Consider the following 11,472-nt stretch of genomic DNA (forward strand, 5'->3'; position numbering starts at 1 on the left):
TGGGCGTCGCCCCCTATCAACAAAGAACCTGACCCTGCTAATGGTGAGATCCTGACACTGTTTGTCATACAGTTCCTCATGACTGAAAACAGGCAAAGTATCCTGCCCAGTCATGGACATGGCCCTCAACTGCTGAGCATGAGAGATAGCCCTAAGCTTAGCACCATCCTCCCAATTACGAGAGGATTGCAGCACAGCAGAGACCTCCTCACGCGAGACCCCACCTCCCGCCATGTTCTGAATGACATGTGTGGCCTCAACACACACGCCAAGAGATGCAGAAGCCTCACTCTGACCCACATGTGTGGCCCCAACACACACATGGTCAGAGGTAGAAGTCTCAGGGGCATGTGTGGCCCCAACACACACGCCACTAGACCCTGCAGCCTCGCCCCGAACAGCATGGGTGGCCCCAACACACACACCGTCAGCCACGGAGGCAGCTCGCCGCTCCCTCATTTCAGCAAGCTGAGAGGATAGGCGAAACATGTCCTGGACTGAATCCACCTGCAAATTCTCTGCTTCTTTAAGCAACTCAACATAGGGAGTTCTGGTCAGGCGATGCATAACTCTGGATCTCACAAATGGCTCTCACAAAAGGGCATCCGCCACCACATTCTTAGGGCCTGGGATATACAAGATGTCAGTCAAAGGCCGCCAGCCTAGCCACCCAGCGTTGCTCACAAGCATCCAGCTTCGGCTTCGTCAAAACATACTTAAGGGGGTTGTTGTCAGTCCATACAGTGAACCTGTGACCCCGCAACCAGTGACTAAATTTATCACAAATAGCCCACTTCATCGCAAAGAACTCCAGCCGATGAGCAGGGTATTTAGACTGGGCATGATTCAGTGACTTGCTCGCAAAAGCAATAGGCCGAGCTTTGTCCTCACCAGGCTGCACCTGAGACAGAACAGCCCCAAGACCACTAGTGGAGGCATCAACAGACAAGAGAAAAGGCTTTGAGAAGTCTGGATGCGCTAAAGGCACACTACTCACCAGTGCATACTTAAGGCTCTGGAAAGCCTCTGCACACTCAGGTGACCAGTCCTGAGGGCAGAGCTTCCTCCTCTGCACAGGTCTACTCACACCTTTACCCCTGCGTGGTCGCTTAGACCCACCTGTAAGTGCAAAAAGTGGCCTCGCAATCACAGAACAGTTTTCAATGAAATGCTGGTAGTAAACCACCATGCCTAAAAAGGAGCGGATCTTGCTTGCAGATGGCGTGACGCCATCAGCCTCCATCAAATCTGACTGTGAAACATTCACAATAGCCTCAACCTTATCTGGATCACTAGCCACGCCATCCTGAGAAATTATATGCCCTAAAAACTTCACAGATCTCCTAAGAAAATTGCACTTAGCAGGCTTACAGCTTCAAGTTGTGCAATTTCAGCCGTTCAAACACCATGCGTAAGCGCTGCAAACTTTCCCCTTCAGACCTGCCAAATACAAGGACATCGTCCAAATAGCACAAGAGACTTAAGAAATTTTGATCGCCAAAGACAGAGAGCATCATCCTCATAAATGTAGCTGGGCTATTGCAAAGGCCCTGAGGGAGTCGGTTATATTCATGCAACCCTAATGGCGATGAAAAGGCTGTATATTTCTTGTCATCCTCATGTAATGGCACATTGTTATAACCCGACGTGAGATCCATGGTGGAGAAAAACACATTGCCACCTAAAGCTGCAAGGACATCAGCCTGGTGGGGGAGTGGGTGTGCGTCTTTCACAGTGCGCGCATTAAGCCACCTAAAGTCAGTGCATATCCGCAGATCTCCGTTTTTCTTCCACACCAGCACCAGTGGAGAAGCGTACTCACTACTAGACTTTCTAATAATTTCCTTCTCCTCCATTTCATCCAAAGTCTCTTTCAACTTCTGGTAGTGGGCCGGGGACAATCTGCGATATGGCAATCTGAATGGACGGTCATCAGTCAACCTAATCTTAATAACCTAAGTTATATATACAATTTATATATACATATACACAAATTAACCCTGCTACATCAGCATGCTATGAGAAAATGTTTTACTTTTTTTTTTTTTGGAAGAAAATGTCATTTAGATTAGATCAACACATGGTTTACTCATTGGTGTCAGTACTGTATCTATTCATCTTGTTGAAAGCCATATGTTGTTAGGGAAGATATTAAACAGACATGTCATGGTATGTCCTATTTAAAAAACACCTGAACTGTCATACTTTTTTCTGAAGCACTGGTTGCAACCTTCACCTTGTATGGCAACTTTTGTGATGTGTAGGTGTTAACTATATTGCGTGCTGTATTCAACCTTTAACCATGAGGACAGCATGTATTTCACTAATACAGTACAGTATGTCATTTTTGCCGACATTATGTATAGTTCAGCACTGGAAAAACACTGAATGTCCAGAGTGAGTTGAGCTTTATTGAAAGCTTTGATCTTTTCAAATACAGCCAGGCTTCTTGAAAATCTGGAAACCATTTTTTCTCTCTGAGCATTCCATCATTGTCTTCAAGGATACATTTTGGTGGTTTTTCCTTCATCGTTTTAAGGTATGGTTAGACTGACAGATGTATAACAGATAGCTTTCTTCCTATATCTCCAACAATTCTAGGGAGTTTTTCCTCGCCCCTGTTACTCATGGGCTCTCTCTGAATGTTTTAACACTCTGTAAAGCGCCAGGAGACGTGTAATGTTTTGGCGCTCTATAAGTGAAATTAAATAAATATTTGAAAAATGAAAATGCTGTACAATTTACAATATCTCTTTCAGGTTTGTTTTTCAATTTTAACTTTAATCTGGTAACTTGTAGATAATTAGTTGTATAGTGTTTTCGTCACTGAACATTTCGTCAGTACAGATCATTTTATACTCACAGCAACTCTTGATGACAGAGGTTTATAGACTGCAGTTTCTTGTTGATTATGTCCTTTGTGTTTTCTTCTTTAAAAGCCTAGTCTAGAGGATGAAAGTGCGCTATTTGTGTTTTCTTCTTTAAAAGCCCAGTCCAGAGGATGAAAGTGCCCTATTTGACTCTATCGCTACTGGATTTGTCTCACTTCTGTTGATGGTTTTCAATGATGTGAAAGACAAATTATTCAAGGTAACAGAGCACGATGACTCCAGTTAACATTAGTAATGTATCAATATTTTACTATTGTCAATGTTTTATTGCTCAGTTGGAAAGGAATACATTGGGAAAATGAATGTTATTTTGTGACATGGTATATAATGTTGGATTTTCTGTGTGTTCCAGGTCTACGCTGACTGTTTAGCTCAGGCAATTTATGCTGCTTTCTGTGGGGCGTTTCCACAGTCAAAGGAGCATTTTCATGATGACTTCAAAACTGAGCTGACTGAGGTGACCTCTCTGTGGGTATCAGGTAAATGCCTATTCAAGTCTGAGAGTGCATTGTGAATTTACATCTCCAGCAACCCCCCACCCCTTCATGCAGTTGTACTGCGGTCGGGATATTGGTAATGGTAACTTTGGTAAAGTAGAAAAAAAAGAAAAGTCCACATTATTTCCATTTGTTTATCTGTATTTTATTATTATGACCGCCGCGCAGCAAAGCGGTGGTCATATAGGTTTAGTCAGATTTATTTATTTATTTATTTATTTTTTTATTTATTTATTTTTTCTTTTTTTTCTTTTTCGCATGCCCAAATTTCTGTCAATGATTCCCGGGACACTGAAAGACCGGGGTACACATGGATAGCATGGAACCATCGTTTTTCGTTTTGATCTGTAGCCCCCCCGCTGGACTGGACCCCCCTAAAGGAGGGTAGGGCAGACACAGTTTTCTGTGAATATCTCGAAAACCGTAGGGTTTAGGAGGACCATCTTTTTTTTGCATGTTGATCTCAAGGGGCCATGTCAACCCATTCAATAACCACTCATTTCATGTATAGCGCCACCTAGTTAAACACAAAAAAGTAAAAATGAGGTGTTGTAATTGAAGGTATCTGTGACCTAACATAGTCAAAACTGCATGAAATTGGAAGTGTAGGATCATTATGACACCCTCTGTATGCACGCCAAGTTTTGTGGAATTCCGTTCATGGGGGGCCACACAATAAATTAATTTATGTTACTATACACCAACTGGCCTGTAGGTGGCCGGAGACAGTTTTCTGTGAATATCTCGAGAACCGTAGGGCCTAGGAGGTCCACCTTTTTTATGTATGTTGGTCTTAAGGGGGCATGTTAACCCATCCCATTACCACTTATTTCATGTATAGCGCCACCTAGTTAAAAAAATTAAAAAAGCAAAAAAAATTAGGTGTTTTCATCACAATATCTCTGGCTGACAAGGTCAAAACTGCATGAAATTAAAAGTGTAGGATCATTATGACACCCTCCGAATGCATGCCAAGTTTTGTGTACTTTCGTTCATGGGGGGCCTTACAATAAAATAATTTATGTGTACATTTAGTGACGTACACCAACAAAGGATTCCGGGACACTGAAAGACCGGGGTACACAAAACTTGGTGGGCATGTACCCCCACATGGATAGCATGGAATCGTCATTTTTCGTTTTGATCTGTAGCCCCCCCTTTGGACTGGCCCCTCCGAAAGGAGGGTAGGGAAGACACAGTTCTCTGTGAATATCTTGAGAACTGTAGGGCCTAGGATTTTTGGTCATTGATACCCGGGACACCGAACCACCGGGGTACATGAAATTTGGTGGGTATGTAGCCCCACTAGACTTTTCTGAGGAAAAATTTAATTTCGTCCCGGGGACCATCACCCCGTGCTGGGCCCCGAAAAAAAAAAAAAACAGTTTTTCCTAAATAACTACCTGAACCGTGGCACTGAGGATGAAGAATCTTTTTATGGTATGTTGGTCTCAAGGGCCCACATCAACCTGGCTCATAATCACTCATTTGTGATTTGCACCCCCCCCCGGTAAAAAATGAAAATGCACTATTATTCTGCTTTAATGGCCCTATCTTCAGTTAAGATGTTCAGAACTGCACCAAATTTTATGTGCATGATTGACCTGGCATTCTCTGGGGGTAATTCTCGTAGAATTTCATCCATGGGGGGGTCTAAAAAAATTAGATTATGTGTACATTTAGTGACTGTACACTCATTGGCCTGTAAATGGCGGTGCACACACACAGGCACCCACATACTATCGGTATTAGAACGGCCGATACATAATTACAAATTCAGTAGGATTAAAAGAAAGCCAAAATAAATATTCATCATCATCATCATGGCTGCATTTTCAGTATTGGCGATAAGTAGTCGTTTGTCCACTTGATGGCGATCGTTGCAGTGAGGCGTAATTTTGTTGGAAGTTAAAAGTGGGTTGGAAAAACAATGGGCCTTCCTACAAGGACTGTAATTTACGCAGCGAACATCTAATAAGGATAGGGACGATGTTCACATGAAGTGTAATTCCCATTTCTTCTTGAAGCGAAAATAAATCTGAGGATGTTTATCGGACATGCTTGGTTTTACTGCAGAATGCGTTAATCTTGTAATATCAAGAAGGACCTAGGTAATGTTACCGTTAGCGTTGGTTGAGTGATGGAATTTGATTGATTGCATTTGTAGAAAACTATAAATGCGGTTATACCAAGCAAATTGATAGCAGCACTGTTTGTATCTTTCGACTGTCATTTATTGCACGTGCTACAAAATCATTCTGTGCAATGGAAGATTTACCAACATTACAACGGTCTGATACAGTTTTGCCTATACATCGTGAGACTGAGGCGCCTGTTTATTTTGTTTTAAGTGCGTGCAGGGTGTGAGGGGAATCGATGTGCTTTGATTCCAGCTTGGTAGTTGTAGTCTGTGAAATTAAAAAGCATGTGTGTGTCAAGTATCCAAACAATGACACCTTCATTATGGCTGCTTTAGCAACACACCTTAAGCTACTGTGTAGTGGGTCCCATTTAGAAGTGGCTACTTCATTCGCGCTTTCCTTGACTCATGGAGCTGCGTGAATGTTATTACAACTTTGCATCCCGCGATATGGCAGTTTAAGTCCGCTTGATATTGTAAAGGCGTGAAGCCATTAGTTTCAAAGGAGATTTTTATTTGTGTAAGCCAGCATAGCCTATTGACAATTTATTTTGTAAATAGGCCTACCTTATAATCCTACCTGTAGCTTAGGGAAGCTAACAGCTTTCTATTAGGATATAGTTTGTTAGTTACCGTTTTGTCATAACTCCCTGATGCATTTTTGCATTTAGAATAGCCAGAGCGTGTATATCTCAATCGGAAAATTAAACAATATCTGCCTATGGACTAGGCTGGGTGAACCCAGCCTGATCTGCCCGCTATTTGTTTTTTGATTTCTTAAAAGATTGAGCTTGGTCTGATGAAAGCCAGACTAGCCATGGACCTCAGTTACACAATGCAAGGGAACATGAATCAGCCTATATTTGCACGAACAATAACGGACAATAGCTATTCAACTTTTGGCCCGTTAAAATGTGTATGAACAGTCTAGCGGCGATTTCATCAAGGCCCATTTGGACATGTCAGTTATTTGCACCACTGGTTAGATGTAAAACAGCATTTCGTTTCAGACTACTGTTACTTAATTTGTGCATTAACAATAACGTTTCAGACTACTGTTACTTCATTTGTGCATTGACAATAAAGTATTACATGAACTAAAGATGACTAAAATCTTATGTAGAAGAAGAAACATTCACAAAAAAAATCCATCCATCCAAAATGACCCTTGTTTTTTGATAGCTGTTGAGCTTGGCATGGAACTGACAGAGATGTTTTTGTTTTATAAATACATAAAAAATAAATAAATAAATAACATTATGCTGATACTTTTTTGCTTTTTCCCAAATACAATGTAGCCTACAGGTGTAAGTGACCTTTCATCAATCCAGTTGCAATGGATGAACTGCGATGAACTGCCCTACTTGTGATTGTTTAGAGATTTTAAAGGTTTTATAACAATGCTACATCTTCTTTGGCTATTCTACAATCTATTCACCTTTTCAGCACCAGTAGGCTACTTTCTGTGCAGCCGCACACACACACTCAGGCATGCCAAACAAGCATACACAAAAGTTTCAAGAGTGGGGGATGGAGTAAAATATGGAGACAAATTGAAGTGTGATTTATTTTCGCGGAACGGATAACCAGGACTGAGCGCCGGTCATATTTTGTACCGCTATGCGGTACATCTAGTTATCAATAGAAATGCCCTCATAATGAACAAGGAATAATACTAATTTCAGGTGTAAAGCCCAAACTTTTGTCATGGAAGAACTGGAAACTTCAGTGGTCGACTCCAGCAAAGGATGCTGTCAAGACAAAAAAAGCCTCAGTTTGCGGTAAGTGTTTACCTGAATCATGCTGTAACTAGTGCATATATAAGCATTTTTCATCATTAATCAGTCAGTCTTTTTGCATTACTGCACTTTAAGAAGTGCAAAAAGAGTGGTGTGCAACATACAGTACATACTGTGGCTGTTGTTTTTAATATAACAGTTCCAAAACATCAAATGTAGTGCCAGTACATGATCATAATCAAGTCTGTGTTGCCTATATTTTAAAAAGAGATGACATAATCTGTGTTTGTACTGGCACTACATTTGATGTTTTGCTAATCTTCCGAGTTATGCTAGTGTTTACATTTGTTGTTGCTTCACCTTATATATATGTATATATATATATAAAAGAAATAATCCCATGTTGATACACAGTTCATCTTTTCACTTCTGCATATAAGAGATGGTCTTGTTTAGATTTTCCACATGGATCAATTTTGACATTCAGTAAAACATCACAATCAAATAGCTAATGATGATTCTAATAATGATGAATTAATGTTTCTATTTACGATAGATAATGCCCTTAAAGCACTTTAAAAGAATCACTTTAGCCACACTGAATCAGATCAGGCTACATTCAATTAACGACTGTCCATACTCATAACCCAATCAGTTTGATGTTCAATTCAGTTAAGTCAAAGTCAATGAATAATTTTGATTATAAAATACAGAATAAACACACGTCTATTTGAAAGTTTGCTTGATTAATTATTAAATTCAGGTAATTCTTATTGATCCTTGTGATGAGATGTTTCGATAGTCACCAGCAATACATTCTGCATGATGTGAAATAACCAGTGGTCAACCTAAATGTTAAAACCACTTTTCAGAAATAGGACAGAGATAGGAAAAGGAGAAGGAAGCTGAGAAGTGGAGTGCAGTTGGATGGAAGGGAGGCTCCAAAAGGGGAGAGTGGGGGAGCGAGCTGAGGGGAGTGGAGCTGGATGCCTGTGGGGATGCTGCTGTTGTGTGTGGTCAGGGCCAGAATGCAATCCTTCCAGAGCGGTGTTACCCGTCGGGATACAGTCCAGATGTGTTTTGCCGTGGTAATCTTTCTGACGTCTGGGACCAGGCCATCATACCAATGTTAATTTAGGATGAGTTTGTGTTTTTGCTTCTTTTGGGTTCAAGGATGCCAATTTCACTTTTGTTTTTGGAGTATGTGAGCGACCGAGGCAGCCAGCCCACCAATTGGGATGTGAGCTTGGGGTTGTAGGTGGAAAAGGAGGTGCAGGAGAGGTTTTCAGCGTGCAATCTCTATTTATTAAATAACCAAAAGAAAAACTTGCAGGAATAGCAATCGGCTATTATTTAACAAAAAAACACTTTCAAACAAACAAAACAAAAATAAGTTCCGTATTCCAGTTCAGTATTCCAATTATCAACAATTGCAGAGCATAAAGCTACAGTAAGTCTCTCTACCTCACAACAGGAGCTGCTGCTCTCTTTGTTCTCCAGGGGAACTGAGCTACCCCTCTTAAATAAGCCTACCAATTGGCCTAAATTAGCCCAAATGGGGATATTGGCTCAAACCACTCAACTAGGTAACCACTTTCACTGGACATTCACTATTATAACAAAATAACTACCTATTACAAATATATACAAAATGACAATGGTGCATATTACTATGAAAATACATGTTAATTACCATAACCAATATTCCCCACATACATAATAATAACAACAAGACGACCAACAGACAAGGCAAACACCCCTCTATCATAATGCCCCACTCCCTCCCCCTGTGGGATGTTGGTAAAAGCACTGTCCCAACGCGAAGCGCGCTTCCGCAATGGGACAGTGGCTGGGAAGCCGAAGTACCAGGAAGTGTTGTGAGTATGGTGAATGTTAACCGGTTTACAGGCGTTGTACAGTGAATGCAAATGGTAAATGGAATGACAGTGGGTACCACACTATGTGTTTAAGTTACCGGGAACAAAGAAAGACAGAACTAAAGGCAAAACTAAAAAAAAAATCGCGGCAGACCAAACATTTGGTCTGACGCATGAATGAACGCCAAACTGGCGGCAAAACTCCCGACACTAACGATTAGACAAAACTATACACCAAACACACTTTACACAACATGAAACAATACTTCAAACAAACACACAACATCGTTTATACGCCAGGGAGATGTGGCGGGTGACTGTGTGCGCATTTCAAGAGTGCACCGAAACGTCTTTAAAGTCCGATATAGGGAGAAGGGGGAAAGTTCAACTTCTCACAGAGTAAAATGCTGAACTGTAGTTGTTAGCATAAGTACTATTGTGGTACGGGGTAGTACGGAGGTGGTGAAATAAGCCATTACTGGACAGTTTGTATGCTTCTTTTTCACCTAATGTGGTTTTACTAGTTGGTGGAAGAGATTATCAAGTGATAGCAACCGAATGCTATTTGTTTACAGTATTATGTTCATAGCCCACATGATTGACTGGACCCACGCCATGGTACATGCTATACATCATTCAGCCCTTTGTTTTGTTGCACATGGCATGTGTTCTTTGGCATTTCAGATTGTACAGTTGTACACACTGCACATTATAGGAGTATTGAGTAAAAATTGATTAATGTTTGTGACTATGCTAATTACCATTTCAATATATCCCCACATTCCTCCATGTCAGAGTCTGCTATTGTTGGATGGCATTGTCTTAGATTGTTTTGTTGTTAAGGACGCACAGTTCTTTCGATCTTAAATTGTGAAATTCTTGAATTCTCAGTGTGATGCAACCTGATTTGTTTCAGTACATCGACACCATCTGTTACCTTGAGCAGAGGGAAGCAGGTGCCAGGAGTTCTGTGGGCTCTACTCTTTTTTCTAATTCTATATTTGTACAGGGTTGTAGGGCTCCCTTGTGATTTCTGTGGAGGTGCTTGCTTTTACAGCATTTTGATAAATTGCTGAAGGCCACCACCTAACCCCTCCTCCCTGCTCTCTCCTTGGCCTCTGCCAGTGGGAGAGTGGCGACGCTGGCTGGCTGGCTGCTCTGGCATGTTGGTGGTCCGGGTCTCCCTCGTCTCGCTGGATATCTATTGGGTGTGACTTGGGGGTCACTCACCCTGGGCTCCCAGGGCTCTGGGGCCGCGTGCCATCCGAGGGGGGAGGGGAATGGGGGCTCAGTTCATGGCCCTTGAATGTATCAAATTCAGATGCGCCTGCCCTCGCTGTCTCGCCACATGTTGGTATTAAGGACCTCACGCTGACTTTCCCTCGCTGCCTGCAAAAAAAAAGGCAGAGCAATGGCATGACGTGCCCAAGTATTTCCCATGATTGCAACAAAATCCCCTTTTCACAAAGATTACGCCCCTCTCTCTGAAAAAGCATTTAGCTGTAGCCTTTCTATTTCAAGGAGTCCTGTCATCTCTTACGAGGGCCTTTTGAATGTCACTTCATGCAAGTCTTTAACAATTAACTCAGTCATTTTGTATTGATCTTAAATGTGACAATAATGAACTGAAGCAACTGGTAAAACTAAAGCAACTGGTAGAATTTCTGCACAAATCAAATGCTACTGAAAGACTGTGCAGTGACTTTGTTGAATTGAGATGTACTCCATATTATATTCTCTTTATTTGAGGTCATTGCAGGTTGTTGTTGTGTGACTTGTGGACAATATGTATATTTTATATCTGCTCACCTCAGTCAGCCACTACATACCTTTTTTTGCCCATTTAAGGCCGAGCTTCTGTTCATTGTTAGATTATCTCCTGCGCCTCTCAAGGAGCCAAAGACTGTACAGCCTTGAGTTAAAATGTGTTTACATTTGGAACATGTTACAAATGATCTGCTAAGACTAACTTTGCGTGACTTGGCAGAAGCCTTCACCTTGCCCAGACTTTGTTTGGGTCAGAGTTATTCCGAGGTTTTGCTCTCTCAATTTGAGTCTCTTTATCTGTCATTCCTCTCTCGAAACAGATGTGAACCCAAACAGAAGGTAAAAGTCTCCATTCAATCCGTCTCTCTCGGCTTGAGTGCGGCGCTTTGCCAGCACCGCGCTGTACGTCAGGCGTGCCGGGCTTTGACATGACAGGGTTCAAATTTCACTCAATCTAATATAAACTTTTAAAGAAATTATGACAACATTCAGCTGTGTTGACTTTTCTCACTTGAGGGAAAGATAAAGTGCTGGTCCTTATCCAGTGATGTTAATATCCTG

The 11,472-nt window shown here is 41.6% G+C and overlaps 1 protein-coding gene across 4 annotated transcripts in view; it reads left to right on the plus strand.

Moving 5' to 3' along the window:
• LOC125307696 (protein FAM227B-like) overlaps positions 1-11,472 on the plus strand; it is a 37,197-nt gene that overhangs the window by 4,327 nt on the left and 21,398 nt on the right. For 3 of the 4 annotated variants that reach the window (XR_007195754.1, XM_048263770.1, XM_048263768.1), the window contains exons 6-9: positions 2,441-2,539; positions 2,989-3,090; positions 3,244-3,370; positions 7,214-7,309. Coding sequence is in view for 3 of the 4 variants with exons in the window: in XM_048263770.1 (XP_048119727.1) it covers positions 2,441-2,539; positions 2,989-3,090; positions 3,244-3,370; positions 7,214-7,309 (424 nt within the window). In the remaining variant the exon portion in view is untranslated. The remainder of the gene's footprint in view (positions 1-2,440; positions 2,540-2,988; positions 3,091-3,243; positions 3,371-7,213; positions 7,310-11,472) is intronic. The other variant, XM_048263771.1, reaches the window with a different exon arrangement.

The sequence above is a fragment of the Alosa alosa genome, chromosome 14 (assembly GCF_017589495.1).
Source record: "Alosa alosa isolate M-15738 ecotype Scorff River chromosome 14, AALO_Geno_1.1, whole genome shotgun sequence".
NCBI classification, from domain to species: Eukaryota; Metazoa; Chordata; class Actinopteri; order Clupeiformes; family Clupeidae; genus Alosa; species Alosa alosa.